The sequence below is a fragment of the Carlito syrichta genome, unplaced genomic scaffold, assembly GCF_000164805.1.
Source record: "Carlito syrichta isolate Samal-C Ts95f unplaced genomic scaffold, Tarsius_syrichta-2.0.1 Scaffold314050, whole genome shotgun sequence".
Taxonomy (NCBI): Eukaryota; Metazoa; Chordata; class Mammalia; order Primates; family Tarsiidae; genus Carlito; species Carlito syrichta.
This window is the reverse complement of record NW_007258146.1, coordinates 129,366-147,410: the sequence shown is the minus strand read 5'-3', so window position 1 is coordinate 147,410 and position 18,045 is coordinate 129,366. Positions and strand designations below refer to the sequence as shown.

The window sequence follows — 18,045 nt, the reverse complement described above, 5'->3', positions numbered from 1 at the left end:
ACTAGGAACTTCCCCAGAACCAGAAACAGAGCTTAGTACTTATTGGCTGGTTTAGGACTTTTGTCCCTTCTCTTCTCTGCCAGGCATCCAACAGCTGTTTCTCTTAAAATGAATAACTTGTCAGTTGGAAGCTGCTGAAGGGCAACACTTAGTCTTCATCTGCAAGAGGTGGGGCTCACTGCTTTTCACCTTCCATCAAGGCACCTCTCCGGCTTCCTCTCCCTAGACTCCTGGGACTCTACTTTCAGTCATTCACCTCAGAGGCATGTCACCCACCAATTCCTATCGTTTAGAAATCACTTCCTCTAAGAAGCCTTCCCTGATGTCCCAATACTGCCCACCTGTGTTTCCTTGAGAACCGTAATTCACTGCTGTGCTGTAACAGTATTATAATTGTCTGGCACCCTTGCTAGACAAAGCAATTCTTAAGCACAAGTTTGTTTATCACGTATCTCCAAGGTTAACCCAAGTGCCTAGCCTACAGCAGGGTGCTCGGCAAGTATTTGTGGAATCTATGCTTTTTTGTATCCCACTCACCCTCCTCTCACCCAGCTCCATGGCTAGCACTCACAGCAACGTGTGCACGTTAGAAAGAAAGCACCCCTTCTTCCTCAAGTTGCCTGATTGCCATTGATGAGAAAACTGTTATCGTAACTATCCACACAATGACTGTGAGGTGAATGGTGCCCCTGGAAGTGGTGCAGTGCACAATCTGTATAACCCTAAGGATAAACTTGTCTACCCCCAACATAGCAAGGGGACTATTTGAGGAACTGATAGCATCTGGGGAAAAAATTAGGCTCTTCTCTAAGAATCAAAAATCCTTGCCAGCCAGATACTTCTTTCACTGTGTTCAATAGTCAAGTCAGAGGTGACAGGGCTGAAGGTGCAAGTGCAGGGAGGTTATCCTACTCCTATGCCCATATCCTACTGCCAAAACTCAAGGTGCAGAAACAAGGCCACGGGCATAAGGAAGAGTCAGGGGACCAGCCAGCTTCAAGCAAGGCTAAGGGAGGATAAGCTTCTCACTGCCCAATTGTATGGCCTAGCACCTGATCCAAGTCCCCAAAGGAAACTAAAAATGCAGATGAAGGAGAAGGAAAAATATGGTGTGCAGGGCCCCTCTGTTTCTCTCTTGGCAGATTCAGGACTGGTAGGAGCAAGGCTCTTCAAACAGACACAGAGACAGGCTCTTTTAAAAAAACCAAAGCAAACCCTGGGATCGACTTTATTGCTGATGGGTAAACCCTCTTCCTTCTCCCTATGCCCTTGGTCTTTCTGGTGGTCTAAAGCCCCTCCTCCAGGAAAGCACAGTGCTTAGGCTCTGCTGCGCCAGAGGCAAGACTGACAACCTGCCTCCTAAGCCTGTCCCTGTCCCCAACCCACCCTATTGCACATCAAATCATGTAAACATGGCGACGGGCATGGCCCGGAACAGCAGTGAGGCAGATTGATGTGTAAACAGATTTGGGACCAGGATCCAGACCCAGTTACCCAGCCCTACCCCATCCATGCTGAGGCCACAGTTAAGTCTGGAAAAGCAGGGGCCCTGGTCCCAAACTCTGGCTCAGATTATGCAACAGTGCAGATGGCTCAGCTCCCCTCTGCCACCCACCCTCTCAGATTCCAGGTCCTGAGGCCCAACTACCCTTGGGCTTTCCTCCAGGCCTAGGCAGCAGATGGCAGTGTCCAGTTTTCTCCCTCCCACCCCCAGCTGGAGGTCACTGGTGCTGGGTCTTCCTATATGCCCGAGGGAAACCGGAGACAGGCAGCGGCAGTCTGTCCAGCCCTGGAGAAAAGAGGAGGTGTGCAGTCAAAAGTGGGGCACAGGCCCAGTCCCTTAGAGATAAGACAACCAAGCCACAGAATGGGTGAATGGGGTATGATACACAGAAAGCAGAAAGCACACCCACTCCCCTGCTGGGATGACCAGTGATCCAGAGTGACTCATATGACCACCCACCAGTGGGCACGCCCCCCCTCACCAAATGCCTGGATCAGCTCTGCCCGCACAGCTGCAGTGAAGGTCTTCACCAGACAGAGTGTGGTGAGGCCAGCGAAGACTGTATTGTAGAGGAACACGATGTAGAAATTGCCCAGCCAGTTGAAGCGTCCAAAGTCACCCAGCAGGTCAAAGCGAGTGAGCCCTGAAGTACAAAGACCAGGGTGAGAGGTGGGCTCCCCAAGGCCCTCTCCTGCTAGGAGCCCAACTTTCTGCTGCCTCCTGGTGGCCACATCTCAACACTGCAACTGGTAGGTTAGCCTCTCCTATGCAAAGTCTCCTAGCTCCCAAGCTCTGTCTCAAGGGCAGTTCAGGACTATTGAAAATGGTGTCGGTGTGTGGTAGTGAGACTCCAACTCAAACAAAACAAAACAAAAAAAGGTGTCAGCAACTTCCTTTCCAGAGTCTGGCATCTTATTTTCCAATGAGGTCCCTCTGGCTCCAGATGTCCCTAGGAACTCCCTGGGCCTGCTACATGTTCCTAGGCCAGGAATCTATAAACTGGTTGTTTGTTTTTTGTTTTTTTAGTAGAAAGAGCAGTGTGGTAGCCAAGAGCTCAGACTATGATCAGGCAGCCTGCTTTGGTTCATATCGTAACTCCACTCCTAACTAGTTGTGTGATCTGGGGAAAGCTCCTTAAATGCTCTGTGCCTCAGTTTCCTCAACTGTAAAGAACGGGGACAGAGCATAGTGGCTCATGTCTGTAATCCCAGTACATTGGGAGGCTGAGGTGGAAAGATTGCCTGAGGCCAGGAGTTCAAGACCAGCTTAGGAAACAGAGCAAGATCCGGTCTCTATAAAATACAAATTACTTATTTTATCTCTTTTTTTTCTTTTGAGTTGGAATCTCACTCTGTCACCCAGGCTGGGGTACAGTAGCATACTCATGGCCACTCCAGTGTCGACCCGCTGGGCTCCGGCGATCCTTTCACCTCAGCCTTCCAAGTAGCCAGATCTACAGGTGCGTGCTACCACTCCCAACTAATTTTTGATTTATTGTAGAGACGAGGCCACGCCAAGTTGGCCAGGCTGGTCTTGAACCCGCAGGCTCAGGTAATCCACTCATCTTGGCCTCCCAAAGTGCTGGGATTACAGGCTGAGCCACCGAGACTGGCCTAAAATACAAATTTTTTAAATTAAAAAAAAAAAAGCCAAGCGTGGTATCTCAAGCCTGCAATCCCAGTACTTTGGGAGGTAGAGGCAAGAGGACTGCCTGAATCCAGGGATTTGAGACCCGCCTGGGCAACTTGGCAAGACCTCATCTCTACAATAAATCAAAAAGTTAGTCAGGCATGGTGGCATGTGTCTGTAATTCCAGCTATTTGGGAGGCTGAGGCAGAAGGATCCTCTGAGCCCAGCAGGTCAAGGCTGCAGTAGTTGTGAGTATGCCCTCCAGCCTGGGCAACAGAGTGAGACTCCGAGTCAAAAAAATTAAAATAAGTAAATTTTAAAAAACAGGACTGTGAGAATTAAATGAGACAACATATATAAAGCATCACATGTGCCAGGCACTATTCTAACATTTACTGGGCCCTTAATGATAATAAAACTGCCCTTTCTCTTTATTTTTATTATTTTATTTTATTTATTTATTTATTTATTTTGAGTTGGAGTCTCATTCTGTCGCCCAGACTGGAGTGCAGTGGCTGCTCCCTGCTGGGCTCCGGCGATCTTTCCGCCTTAGTCTTCCGAGTAGCCGGAATTACAGGCATGCGCTACCATGCCCGGCTGATTTTTTGATTTACTGTAGAGATGAGGTCTCGCCAAGTTGCCCAGGCGGGTCTCCAACCCGCAGGCTCAGGCAATCCACTTACCTCAGCCTCCCAAAGCGTGGGATTGCAGGCTGAGCCACTGAGCCCGGCTTATTTTATTTTTTTTGAGTTGGAGTCTCACTCTGTCGCCCAGTTCCCGGCCACTGCAGCCTCGACCTGCTGGACTCCAGCGACCCTTCCGCCTCAGCCTTCCAAGTAGCTGGAACTACAGGCACGTGCTACCACGCCCAGCTAATTTTTTTGATTTATTGTAGAGATAAGGTCTTGCCAAGTTGCCCAGGTGGGTCTCAAACCTGCAAGCTCAGGCAATTCATTCACCTCGGCCTCCCAAAGCATGAGATTACAGGCTGAGCCACCGAACCCGGCCTTGTTTCTCATCTTTCAAATGATATATTTAGATAATGTACCCAGAGAGAAGATTTGGAAAAAAGTGGTGCTCCCCCACCAAAAAGTGGAAGTGGGAGATGCAAGGGCATGTAGCAAATCTAAAAAGTATGAGTTTTGATGCAACAATACTTGGAAGCTCAGTGTCAGCACTTAGAGCCCCGTTTTCCCCATTTGTGTAATGAGGATAATACCTACTCATAAGTTTGTTGTGGGAATTAGAGAAAGCATGTATATAAACTGCCTGTTCATTAGCAGTAGGTATTCAAAAAAAGTCACTCACCAGGCATGGTGGCTCATGCCTCTAATCCCAGCACTTTGGGAGGCTGAGGCATGAGGACTGCTTGAACCCAGGAGTTTGATCAAGACCAGCTTGGCAGCCAGACATGGTGATTCACATCTGTAATACCAGCCACCTTGGAGGCAGAGCCAAGATTGCCTGAGCCCAAGGGTTCAAGACCAACCTGGGCAACTTGGCAAGATCTCGTCTCTACAATAAATAAAAAAATTAGCTAGGCATGGTGGCACACACCTGGAGTTCCAGTTACGTGGAAGGCTGAGGCGGAAGGACCACCTGAGCCTAGCCAGTTGAGGCTGGAGTGCAATGGCTGTGGTGGCCATAAGCGTGCCACTGCACTCCAGCCTGGGTGACAGAGTGAGACTCTGACTCAAAATAAATAAATAAAAATAAAAAGACCAGTCTGGGTAACATAGCGAGACCTTGTCTTTCCAAAAAATAAAAAAAAGCACACACAAAAAATCAGCCAAGCGGTATGCGCCTGTAGTCCCAGCTATTTGGGAGGCTGAGGCAGAAGGATCACCTAAGCCCAGGAAATTGAGGCAGCGGTGATCTGTGATGGTGCCACTGCACTCCAGCCTAGGCGACAGAGCAGGATCTCAACTCAAAAATAAAAATAAAAATTTAAAGTCACTTCCCTTACCTCTTCCTTTTGCTACTTACCCAAGGTTCGAGAGAAGACAGGAAGTGCTGAGCTTAGGACCAGGAGACAGACACAGTTCCCAATTATCTGGGTGGAAGTAGGGAAAGAAACGGTGAGGGTAGCAGAGGCTCCAGCACGTAGTACCCATTCATGGCCCCGGTAGGCTTCTCCTACCCCCTCCCAGCTACCTGCGTCATGGCTGTGTCGTGCCATCTGGGCCGCAGGCTCCGGAAGAGTGGAGAGCTGTAGAAGCCTACGACCGAGGACACCATCAGGTAACTGTCACTGAGTTAGGGAAGAACTGGCCAGCTCCGAAGGATTAATACTTCAGCTCAAAGGGAACAGACTTCCCTCCCAGCCCTTCTTTCAAAATCAAGTCTTTTCCTTCCTTCTGAACCCAAGGTTGATGAAGACTTGCCCCCTTTCCCGCCACTCCCCCACAGTGTCCCAAAGGAGACAAAATCCAAGAGGAGCTCTGTCCAGAAACCCAGGAGGCAGGTATGATGATCAGAGGCATTGATGGGTTTCCAGAAGGATACAAGATGAGTACAACCTGAATGACGGCACCAAAGGAGCCCAGCTTGGAGAAGGAGACCTGGCCCAGGGAGGCACCCTGAGGAGTGGAATAGCATCACCGTGGAGCACTCCCACATCAGCACCACCCAGCCACCAGCTTTCCCCCTGTCCTCAGCTTCTGCCCCTTCTCTCCAGCCTTCCTTAGGCCCTCCAAAGGCTATGGTGGAAGGGCAGTCCAGTACCTGCATGCCTCGAGGCATGGCAGCCTCATCGATGAGCAGCTCCAGAATGTGGATGGCCACGATGAGCACAGACAGGCCCTGTGTGAGGCAAGGTCACAGACTTCCAACCCTGCCCCAGCCCACAGCTGGACCCAGAGTCAAATGTTATAAGAGCAGAGCCTCTGGTCCAGCATTTTCAGTTTCCAAGCCTAGCTCTGCCTCTAATGAGCTGTGTGACACCTCTTCAAGGTCATTATTAGCAACAGAGTACCTTTGCAGATATTATGAGATATAGTCCCTCTAGATGGAAGGATTACAAAAAGGCTGAATAGAAAAAGGTACCTCTTCACCCAACTGATAAGACCTATTCCTAAGTCCATGGGGGGATGGACCGAATTTCAATGCTTATTCTTTTTTTTTGAGTTGGAGTCTCACTCTGTCACCCAGACTGGAGTGCAATGGCCGCTCCCGGCCACTGCAGCCTCAACCTGCTGGGCTCTGGCGATCCTTCCACCTTAGCCTTCCAAGTTTCCAAGTAGCTGGAACTACAGGCGTGCGCTACCACACCCGGCTCATTTTGATTGATTGTAGAGATGAGGTCTCGCCAAGTTGCCCGGGCAGGTCTCGAACCCGTGGGCTCAGGCAATCCACTCACCTCAGCCTCCCAAAGGCATGAGATTACAGGCTGAGCCACTGAGCCCGGCTTCAATGCTTATTCTTATCCCAGGGTAAACCTGTCTAACTATACTCAATGGTCTTGTGTGACCTTGGGCAAGCTGCTTAACTTTTCTGTTTCTTCATCTACAAAACAGCGAGTGGTGTGCTCAGCACAGGGCAGGACACAATGTAGGCATTCAGTGAGAGGCAACTATTATTATAGATGATCATCAGGTCCCAGCCTCTAACGTACTCCAGGGCCTACTCACCACCCCCAAGGCTTGTGTACCCACCGTGAGCACCAGCAAGCATAGCATGGCCAGAGGGTAGCCCAGGTTCCGCTGCCAGGCTGAAGCCTTCCGCCGCTTCTCTGTGCAGGGATGGGAGGCTGTTAGCAAGAACAAGGAGCTACTCTCCTTGGGGAAACCCAGGTGTCCCATGCCCTACCAGCTCACATACCCAGCAGGACCCTCTGTGTCTGCAAAGCCAGGACCTGTCTATGCAGCAGCTCCATGTCTATAGGCAGCCAGCAGGAGGTGGGATCTGAGGGCAGAGAAGACGGTGGTGTTGCCCCCAAGCAATGCAGTCTCTGGCCAGGCCAAGCCCACACCCTAGCTGGGAAGAACTGCAACTCACTACAGATCCTGCGGGTCAGAGCTGCCTCCTCAAAGGCTGAGCAGTAAAGCTGCTCCTCCAGGTCTTCCAGCAGCTGGGGGCAGAGGAAAGGGAGGGACGAACTGTCAGAGGCTCCCTGACTCAAGAGCCCCAGGAGAACCCTGTTCATCCAGACGCCATAGGCCCAGGCCTGCCCTAGCCCTCATTCACCACCCCATGGCCAGCAACCTTGTTCAATCCCTCCCAACTGCCTTGTGTTCTGCCTTGCATGCCCTGCGACCAGCTCCAGATGACAAGGGTAGGGAATGCAGGAGCCAACAAAGGCTGCGACCCCCTACAAGTTGTGCACTATCCCACCCTAGGGTTGCCTCATTGTTCAGTCCCAGCTTTGCAGGAAGCTCACCTTGCAGGATCAAGGGCACGGAACACTACATACCCGGGGCTTAACCAGCAGCTTCCCAGTGACCGAGAACATGCGGGCAAGACCTAACGGAGTACACACTGTGGGGAGAAGAGCCAGTCATCTGCTAGACCTTTCTCACTTCTCCTTCCCTTGCCCACCCCTCCACTCTCTCCCCTTCTAGCCTGGTTACTCTGGCCCGAGGACCCTACCCATTCCCTCCCAGACCCTGCAAACTCACCCAGGAGCAGCAGGACCCCGAGGAAAGAGATGCATGAGTACAGGTAGGGGAGGTAGTACTCCCAGAAGTCTGAGGGTAAAAAAAGAGGCATGTCAGCATGTCTCTCTCCTCTTGCTTACTGAGGGCTTACAGACCTCAGTCAGACAAGGACATAACACAACACAAAAGCCCACAGGGGCTAAGCAGGTAAAGCAAATAAGGAAAGCTGGCCAGCATTCACAGAAGAGGGAGTGGCAGAGACTACAGTAAACTGGAGATCCTAAGTCCTAACTAAGAGGCATTGCTATTTGGCCCCAGTCACCAGGGGCTAGCATAGCCAGATCCTCCTCCTTGTCAAGCAAAGCCACATATCTGGATACTTAATGTGAAACCTCCTAATTTAAAATTAGCAACTGGGCCTGACGCGGTGGCTCAAGCCTGTAATCCCAGCACTTTGGGAGGCTGAGGCAAAAGGATTGCCTGAGCTCATAGGTTTGAGACCAGCCTGGACAACTCGGGGAGATCTCACCTCTACAATAAATCAAAAAATTAGCCAGGCATGGTAGCGCGCGCCTGAGCCCAGCAAGTTGATGCTGGAATGTCCATGAGTGTGCTACTGCACTCTAGCCTGGGCGATGGAGTGAGACTCCAACTCAAAAAAAAAAAAAATAGTAACTGAATCATATTCTTTTAAATCATTATATGGGCCAGGCGCAGTGGCTCATGCCTGTAATCCCAGCACTTTGGGAGGCAGAGGCAGGAGGACTGCCTGAGTCCAGAGGTTTGAGACCAGCCTGGGCAACTTGGCAAGACCTCATTTCTACAATAAATCAAAAATTTAGCCGAGCATGGTGGCACGTGTCTGTGGTCCAGCTACTTAGAAGGCCGAGGGGGAAGGATCACCCACCCAAGGTGGCCATGAGTGTGCCACTGCACTCTAGCCTAGGCGACAGAATGAGACTCCTACTCAAAAAAAAAAAAAAAAAATCATTGCATGGGCCCAACGGAACATTTCTGCAGTTGGATTTCACCAGAAGTCCATCAGTGCCGTAAGGAGAGGGTGTCAACTTTCTCCTCCATGTTAGAGGGATACAGTTATTCCAGGCAGAGGAACAAGGGCCAACTGCAGAGCCACTGGGTCTGGAGGAAGCTGGGTCTCTTACCATACAGTGACTCCCTGCTGGCCTTGTTGTTGTCCACAATGGCTGATGCTACCCACACCATGCCCAGCACCAGCAGAGTGAGGAGTATCAATATCACCACTGTCTCGTAGACCCGGCCCAGGACACCCTAACAGGAGGAGGCAATAGGTGAAGGGGAGAAGGAGGTTAATGTCAGGACAGCATGGGGAAGGAAGGAAACATCAAAGATGGAGGCTAGGGCTGGGGAACCTGAGAGGTCAGGATTCAGGAGACAGGGAAGGGTATGTCCTTCTTAGTCTGTTAAGTCTGCTCACTCCTCGATTTAGGGTTATCCCATATACTGGGCAGTCTTCATTTCCAACCCCCTCCCCCAGATCCATTCCTCATCTATTTTGCCCTGGGAGGCTGGACTCTGGGGTCACACCTGTTCAGCCTGCCCAATGGGAAGGATAAGCAAGGGCAGAAAGTAAGAAAGAGGTCAGGGTATTTTTCTTGTGTCTTCTCCCACCTTTCACACTATAGTTTCGGCAGTGGCTGACACTAAGACAACAGTTGGGCGACCTACATTCACAGCTTCAGAAATTAGCAGAAACCATTTCCTACCTTTGCCCCCACTGGCCTAGGGATAGTAATGACTTCCTACTGTCACTGGGGGCCTCAAACTCCATTTTGCTTCCTTTAACTCTAACTAAGCCTTGACTAAGCCTCAAAAAATAGTCTTTTAAAATATCTTCAGTAGGCTGGACTCAGTGGCTCAGCCTGTAATCCCAGCACTTTGGGAGGCCGAGGTGAGTGGACTGCCTAAACCTGTGGGTTCGAGACCAGCCCGGGCAACTTGGCGAGACCTTGTCTCTACAATAAATCAAAAATTAGCTGGCATGGTAACGCATGCTTATAGCTGTGGCTACTTGGAAGGCTGAGGCAGAAGGATCACAGGAGCCCAGCAAGTCAACGCTGGGGTGGCAGTGAGTGTGCCACTGTACTCCAGTCTGGGCAATGGAGTGAGATTCCAACTAAAAAAAAAAATCTGCCGGGCTCGGTGGCTCAGCCTATAATCCCGTGCCTTTGGGAGGCTGAGGTGAGTGGATTGCCTGAGCCCACGGGTTCAAGACCCACCTGGGCAGCGAGACCTCATCTCTACAATAAATCAAAAAATCAGCCGGGTGTGGTAGCGCATGCCTGTAATTCCGGCTACTTGGAAGGCTGAGGCAGAAGTTTCGCTGGAGCCCGGAGCCCAGCAGGTCGAGGCTGCGGTGGCCGGGAGCGGCTACTGCACTCTAGTCTGGGCGACAGAGTGAGACTCCAACTCAAAAAAAAAAAAAAAATCTTCAGTTGAACTGTTTGAGTGGAACTCTGTTTCCTGCCTGGATATCTATCTCCTACTCACCTTTTTGGAGCCAGCGAAGCCCTCAGACTCAGTGAAGAAATACGCAAAGGGCATGAGGAAGATGAGGGACAGGTTGGAGAAGAGAAAAACAAGGTTCCAGAGGCCTGGAGGAAAAAAAAGAAAAGCTGAGGTGGTCTGTAAGTGTTGGGGGCAACACATAGGGGACTGACCATGTGGTGGGGGAGGGGAATGAAGGAAGGGGTGATACATGACTGATTAGCCCAAGGCTGCCTCAGCTGGCCTCCGTCTGCTCCCTATCTCCACCCCTTGCCACATCCGGGAGCCACGCACCATGGATGAGGGAGCCGTTGAGCCACTGGATGTAGTAGTTCCGAGGCAGTGACAGCAGTACCTCATTGCTGATGATGGAGAAGGGCAGGAGCAGGACAGCACCCAGGGCGACCGCCAGGGTAAAAGTGCACAGTTCGAGCCTGGGCAGAGAAAGGGAAGTGCTTCGCTCAGCCCTTACTACCCTGGGCACAAGAAGCCCCATTTGCCCCTGAGGACACCTGTGGCTTCTAGAACTCGCTATAGCAGAGACAGACCTAGAGAAGGAACTGTCCAGCTGGGGCTCCACCCACTGCAGCACCCCCCCGCCCAGCCCTTTGCCTCTAGGGAAGCCTTGGCACTTGGGAGGGGCCAACCTCAGGCATTCATGGGAACTTGGTCACTTGCCATGTCACTAGTCTAGGCAGTCCCCAGGATTGTGGTCCTCTCATATATGACTAGAAGGTATGCTAGGCATGATGCCAAAGCTAAGGAGCCTGGCTTCTCTTCTCTGCTCACGGATATGGATTTCTGAGCTTGCCTCTTTCACCTGGGATGACAGTAGGGTCACCTCATATGGCTGTGCCCTGCATGAAGGCACTAGAGCAAAGAAGGACAGGGGAGACACGAAACCCAGCTTCACAGCCAAGACCTGTGCCCTGGGCTGCATCCGCTGAAAAGAGACACTTTTGGCCAGGCACAGTGGCTCACACCTATAATCCCAGCACTCTGGGAGGCCAAAGTGAGAGGATTGCCTGAGCCCATGGGTTTGAGACTAGCCTGGGCAACCTGTGAAACCTCATCTCTACAATAAATTTAAAAAATCAGCCGGGCATGGTGGCACATGCCTGTAGTTCCAGCTACTTGGAAGGTTGAGGCGGAAGGATCACCTGAGCCCAGCAGGTCGAGGCTGTGGTGGTTGGGAGTGTGCCACTGCCCTCCAGCCTAGGCAACTCAAAAAAAAAAGAAGGGACTTTTATCTAGTTGGTCCATCAAAGGTAGAGGGCTGTCTTCTAATCTGTTGACCTAGAGAGGTCATCTCTATATTATCCTGTTATGTGCTAGTCAGTAATAGCAGCCTGGAATGAAGGCCTTCCTCTTAGAACCAAGCATGCCTGTCCTTATGGGTCTCTACCTTCCCTACATCCTGCTCTGTTCCCATCAGTCTGCACCCCCATTCTACACCCTCCCCATTGGCTGCTGGGAGGTGAAGCCAAGCTGGAGCCATTTCCGGTGACTCAGTCCCCAGCTGACAGTTCCTGGCCATGAGGCTCCCCGAAGCTCCTGGCCTAACCAGGAAGACAGGAAGAGCAACTTTTCTGAGCGACCCAGGGTGAGGTAAAGCTGGAAGAAGCCAGAAATGGGGTGGAAACAGCAACTCTCCCTTTGCTGTGTGAGACCCTTTTCTCCCCATAACTACAGGGACCTCTGCAGATGACAGCTCCTAAAGACCATTGTGTCAGGTGATGAGGCAGTGACACTTACGCAATCTTGTTAACTGTGGCATCTTCATCATCCACTATGAGAAAGAGGCACAGGGAAGAGACAGGACATCAGCAGGCAGTTCTAAAAACCATCTGTGTTACAATGTGTTTCCCTGCCCTATCCCCACCCCCATGAAAGAAGACAGAGCTGAACAGGAGACTCTGGAAGAACTCACAATTATGAACCCCACAACCTGTTCTCCAGGTTGGCAGCTTATTTATTTATTTAATTTTTTTTTTTGAGTTGGAGTCTCACTCTGTTGCCCAGGCTGGAGTGCAGTGGCACGCTCATGGCCACTGCAGCCTCGACCTGCTGGGATCAGGCGATCCTTCCACCTCAGTCTTCCAAGTAGCTGGAACTACAGGCAAGTGCCACCATGCCCAGTTACTTTTTTTTTTTTTTTTTTTTTTTTATTGTAGAGATGAGATCTCACCGAGTTGCCCAGGCTCGTCTCAAACCTGTGAGCTCAGGCAATCCTCTCACCTCTGGCTACCAAAATGCTGGGATTATAGGTGTGAGCCACCACGCCCGGCCAAGGTTGGCAATTTAAAGATCAGTGGTCCCAGGTGGAGAGAATAATATAGGCCAGAATCCCCCTAATTTTCTCCCTCCTCTCCACATCTCTCCCATCTTACATTCATCTTTGTAAGCTCAAAATATAATAAACTGGTCTGTGAGGTTCATTACATCAGTGGCTGGGTGCAGGAAAGGGAAAAGGGGGGGGAGGGGAAATGCAGAAAGAAAGTCATCAGAGGAATTGCACTAGAGTAGCTTTCTTGGAAGGTGGGCTCATGAAGCTATCTTGAGGCTAGGAAAGGTTGGGTCCAAGGCAAGATGATCTGGACAGGCTTGGGATAGGAACTGGGGTAAATGTGCCACCTCCAGTCCCTCCATGACAAAATGTCTACATAGGGCAAGCTCCAATCTGAGCACACATAGGTTCTCTATAAAGAGAAAGGCCGGGCAACCCTCTCGGGTCCCCTCCGGCTCTGGGAGTTTTTTTGTCCTCTCAATAAATCCTGCTTTCTCAAAAGAGAAAGGTCAAGGCCAGGCATAGTAGCTCATGCCTATAATCCCAGCACTTTGGCAGGCCGAGGTGAGAGGATTGCCTGAGCAATGTGGCAAGACCTCGTCTCTGCGATAAATAAAAAAATTAACTGGGCATGGTGGTACACGTCTATAGTTCCAGCAACTTGAAAGGCTGAGGCAGAAGGATCGCCTGAGCCCAGCAGGTCGAGACTGTGATGGCCATGAGCATGCCACTGCACTCCAGCCTGGGCAACAGAGTGAGACTCTGCTAAAAAAAAAAAAAGGGGGGGGGGCGGAGAGAGAGGCCATCATCACCAGATCCTGGGGCTTCAATGATCAGGGAGGCCTCTGGTGGCTGTGGGTGCACTAGGAGAAGAGATGCCACAGAGCCTGTGCCCATATAGACACTTGCCCTGCAGTTGTCCCCTTCAGGTTCACAAAGGGCTTTTACATTAATCATCTCATTTGATCCACACAATGAACTGGGTAGGCACTATTATGCTCATTTTGTAGGCTGAGACTGAGGATCAGAAGAGTTACATGATTATGATTTGCCCAGCAGACACTTCCTTCTAAACCATCCATTATACCACCCGGCCCCTGCCCCTGCCTGTGGAGGAAGGGAGGCTGAAGAGGTAAAGGTTTCAGAACAGTCCGGCACAGTCATCTCTCCTTTCCCAGCAGGCACCACAGGCCCATTCCCCTGAAGTTGGCCCCATGGCAACAGGAACTCTGGCAGAAGGGAGGGAAGTCACTGTACCTGTGGTGAACTCAGCAGCCTTCTTGAAGTGAGTCAGGAAGATATGACAGAGGATGTAGAGTGTTGCAAACAGAAGTGTTGAGATCTGTAGCAGAATGTGAGCAGGATGAGCTCTAATCCCCAGCACATTCCACAGTCCCAAAGACCTTTGTTAATGCCAGGGGGTGACTTCTTCAAAACAAGGCTCCACACTTCCAGGGGGTTCCATCTTTCCCCCAGGTACTTCCTTCTAATCAGGGCCTCAGGGGCCTCTAAGAAGGAACAGACAAGGGTTGTCCCATGCAAATGGTTAAACAGCACCATGTGCAGTGCTATGAGAACTTTGCTGGGAGAAAATAGCTTCAGCCCAACACTGGTTGGTACATGGGCAGAGAAAACTCCTAGAGATGCACGTGTACATACATCTAAAACAGGTTGCAGAGGGAATTCCCCAGAGGGAATTTACTCTGGGTTCAATATTGGAAAGGGAAGTAGGTTTGAAGGGAGGAAGATGTCTGCATTATTCTGGCACCCCACCCCACCCTATCCCCCTAAGCCCACTTCCACTGCCTGCCACCTTGACCCAAGCTCCAAGAGAGAATAAGTAGGAATCATATTTCTAGACAAAGTCAGAACTTCTACTCTGTTTATTCAGGGGCCCTAAAAGACAAAGATCAGGTCTTCTCTGGGCCAGACCACAGTCTCATTTAATCCTCTGTCCCTAAGAGTAGGCTTTAATTGGGTTCCAACATCTGCAAAGTTTCTAGAGTCAGCATAAGCCACTTTAAAGGCAGTCAATTGTGGCCAGGCATGGTGGCTCATGCCTATAATCCCAGCACGGTGGGAGGCCAAGGTGAGAGGATTGCCTGAGTCTGCGGGTTTGAGACCAGCCTGGACAACTTGGCAATACCTCATCTCTACAATAAATCAAAAAATTATGTAGTTCCAGCTACTTGGAAGGCTGAGGTGGAAGGATCGCCTGAGCTCAGTGGGTTGAGGCTGCGGTGGCCGGGGGCGTGCCACTGCTCTCTAGCCTGGGTGGCAGAGTGATACTCCAACTCAAAAAATAAAAATAAAAATAATGACTTCCAACTCCAGAGCTAGGCCTCTCAGGGACATGAATGGCCGGACCTCCAATTGACAGGGCAGGACTCAGTCGGGTTAATTTGCATATGCATCCCTACCCTAACCCAAGTAAGCTGCTATTGCCCAGAGGAGGAGCCACTGGCCAGCTTGACTCTACAGTCAAGACCAGTATCTCAAGAAGAGATGCTATTATGTTTGAGGTAGGTCAAGAAGACAAGATCAGTCTCCTGGGTCTTCCCATCCCCAAGAAGAGCTGACCCAACAGGAAACCTGCACACAACTATCTGCACAAATGGAGGAGACAAAGAAGACAAAGTTGTAGCTTCTGACATTAATGAAGCAGAATAGATTGCAGCTGCAGGATTTTTATAGCTAGTGTTCTGCCTTGGGCTTGCATAATAGCTAGGAAGGTAGGAGGGCTCAAAAGGTCAGGTTGGAGTTCCACGCAGTTCCAGAGGAAGCTAGGTTGTTCTCTAGCCTCTAGACTGGAGCCAGGTGGAGGAGGCACCAGATGCCTTCAGACTGCCCTTGGCCAGCATCCATGTCCTCAACTAATGGAACTAAAGGATGTGGGAGACATCCAGAAGGCTGTTTCTGTCCAAGGTCTCATCCCTCCTTGTTCCCTGGGATATGGGCCTCTCTACTCCTACACAGTCTCAAGGCCTGAGCATGCCTCCACAATATGCCCAACCCCACCACGTGGGACTATGCACCAAGGAACACACAAGGAAGGCTTTCTGAAAGCAGACTTCTGGAGTTCCACATATGGACTAACATACTTTCCAGTCCTCATCGATTAGGCAGACCTAGCTATGGCCTGGCTCCCTTTACTGGTCCTCCAATCTAAGGCTGCCCAGGGCCGGTTAGAGCCCAGCCTTAGAAATTTGGAGGATGACCCCATCAGTGGGTTCCCCCACTCACTAATGCCTCTTTCTATTCTTCCAAGCCATTCCCTCTCCATTTAATATCTGGGGATGAGGATTACCCTGGGGAGCTCTGCAGAAGGAACAGAGGAGAAAGGAGATGAAAATTCGAAGCAGGCCTGAAGATATGACTCCCTAAGCTCTCCTGGGATCCCCTAGCCCAGAAGTGAGGAGTCCATTCCTGTGTGGCAGGTTCAGCTGTTGCTCTAGGTGGCAGTGAGGAAGCAAGGAAAGGCAGCCAGGTGGCCTCCCGAGCACTAGGGGACCACCCACAGGGGAAATCCCTGAATGGCTGAGAAGCTTGGGAACCCAGCCTTGCAGGGTTTCAAACAAACACCAAGAGAAAAAAAAAGGTGGGGGAAACCCTGGTTGTTCCTCGTGTCTACCCATTAGAAGCCACACCAGCAACAGTTCTTTCTTCGAAAGTGGGAGAGGACCCGCCAAGTCCCCCGGTTCCGCCCGCCTGCCGTCTCTACACCTCCCAAGTCTTTCCCCAAATCCAGCACAGTGTGACGACGTCTCCCCTTCGTCCAACATCAGTTGGGTCTGCCCTCAACCCAGTTTTGAGGGGGAAACCCAAATCAACCCGCTCCCAAGCAAACCCATCCTTCTCCGAATACCAGGCTATAAGACTGGCGGACTCAACAGCCGCTCAGACACACGAAGACCCACCGCCAGGAACACCCGCGGGGGGTGAGGGATGTGGGGGAGGGGGAGGGGCCGTAGAGGAGGAACGGAAACCGACCGGCTTTGTTTATCGCGCAGGGACCCAGCTGATCCGATCTAGGGGTTCACCAGCCGGGCACCCGCGCTGCTGCCCGGCCGGGGGCCTTCGTCGCCCGCTCCTGGTCCAAGCAGGGTCTGACGGCGCTCTGAGCCCGGGTGGGCTCCGACCCGAACTTCTCCCTCGGCCCCAGCACCCGTGCCTCTCCCGCCTTGGTCCTACCCCTTCCTGCCCAGTCCCGCACTCACAATGCATTCGCGGACTCTCTCGTGGAAGAGCTGCTCCCGCACGGATAGCACTTCGTAGTCAGCTGCTTCCATACTCTGCTCAGCATGACTGGAGCGGGGGTGTCTCCGGGCCCGGGGAGGACAAGCGGGGATGAAGCCGCCGCCGCCGCGCACCCGGACCCAGGCAAGGAGCCTCTCTTCACAGCCTGTGACGGAAACTCGGGGTAATCTGGGGTTCAGATTCAGTCGTCGAGACGCCCCGCCCTTAAAGGGGCAGGCACCAGCCTGCCTCCTTTTAAAGGGTTCCGGCCCCCCTTTGCTCCCTCCCCTTTAAGGTCGGGCCACGGTCACGTCCCGACGCAAACACCCGCCACCGGACTCGCTACGGGGAAGCGCCAGTGCGGGTCCATCATTTTAAGAGGTCGAGTGACGACACAAGAGATGGGCGGGTTCTTTCCAAGGAAGCGGAATTGATTGGCTTCTAGAGAGCTGCCACTCATTCCTGAAGGGGCGTTGATAGGCTCGTTCCGTGGAAGAAGGCGGGGTCTTTGGGGGTAGGCCTACCGAGGCGCTTAATAAAACTAAGCAACTGTAGCCTGGTGAAAATTGACAGTTTCCGGATTTTAGGAGCGGCCGGGATTTGAGTTTGACCTTGGTTAAATGAACCATTTGGATCAGGACAGACTTGCAGATGTAAGATTATCATAGGGGTTATGAAAGGTACCGCTGCCCGGTAATCTAAGGTCTGTAGCAGCATTTTCTGTGTTTGTCTTGGTACTTTTCCGCCCCGCCCCCCCAGGCCCCCAGTTTTCGCTCTGTCCTTTTTGTGGAAGACCTAGTGTGTGCTAAAACAAAACAAATACTAAAGAAACTGGATAGAGGACTACAGAAATGTCCTGAAACTCTGAGAGGAAATGCCCACAGGGCATCATTGGTGAGTCCAGTTGACGCAAATGTTAGCTAACCACCTTCAAGATGTCGTTCGCTTTATAGTCTTTATCTCATTTTAACATTACAAAAACCCTTCAGGAGGAAAGTATTGCGATTAAGCTTTTATTTATTTTATTTATGTATGTATTGTTTAGAGATGGCGTCAGTGTGTTGCCCAACATGGCAGTGGCTATTTGCAGGTACCGTCATGGCACACTACAGCCTCGAGTATCTTGGGTTTAGGCCTCCGGAATAGCTGGGACTACGGGTGTGTGTCACCACTCCTGGCTTTGCGATTCGAATGTTTTTGTTTGTTTGTTTTGAGTTGGAGTCTCACTCTGTCTCCCAGACTGGAGTGCAGAGGCCGCTCCCGGCCAC

The 18,045-nt window shown here is 51.3% G+C and overlaps 1 protein-coding gene across 9 annotated transcripts; it reads right to left on the bottom strand.

Annotated features, from left to right (window-relative positions):
- Positions 1–1,191: 1,191 nt before the first annotated feature.
- LMBR1L (limb development membrane protein 1 like) lies at positions 1,192–17,176 on the bottom strand. Of its 9 annotated transcripts, none has more exons than XM_021718980.1 (17): positions 16,759–17,176; positions 13,799–13,883; positions 12,010–12,043; positions 10,549–10,688; positions 10,258–10,361; positions 8,892–9,018; positions 7,750–7,818; positions 7,545–7,609; positions 7,130–7,202; positions 6,953–7,036; positions 6,787–6,863; positions 5,858–5,935; positions 5,558–5,652; positions 5,288–5,378; positions 5,120–5,186; positions 1,986–2,147; positions 1,192–1,789 (listed from the first exon to the last, which is right to left on the bottom strand). In XM_021718980.1, exons 1-17 carry the CDS (start codon positions 16,828–16,830, stop codon positions 1,722–1,724), a joined length of 1,491 nt encoding a protein of 496 aa, XP_021574655.1. In that variant the 5' UTR covers positions 16,831–17,176; the 3' UTR covers positions 1,192–1,721. The 9 variants fall into 9 exon arrangements, with proteins under 9 accessions (XP_021574655.1, XP_021574661.1, XP_021574658.1 ...); XM_008070876.2 differs by having other exon boundaries at positions 1,194–1,789; positions 5,639–5,712; XM_008070878.2 differs by having other exon boundaries at positions 1,194–1,789; positions 5,639–5,652.
- Between the last annotated feature and the right edge of the window lie 869 nt (positions 17,177–18,045).

Excerpts from the sequence above, each read along its gene's own strand:
- LMBR1L (XM_021718980.1), bottom strand. The coding sequence starts at position 16,830 with ATGGAAGCAGCTGACTACGAAGTGCTATCCGTGCGGGAGCAGCTCTTC. Across the intron at positions 7,203-7,544 it reads AGCTGCTGGTTAAGCCCCGG|CTGCTGGAAGACCTGGAGGA; the intron begins GTATGTAGTGTT and ends CTCTGCCCCCAG. Across the intron at positions 1,790-1,985 it reads AGAGCTGATCCAGGCATTTG|GGCTGGACAGACTGCCGCTG; the intron begins GTGAGGGGGGGC and ends TCTTTTCTCCAG.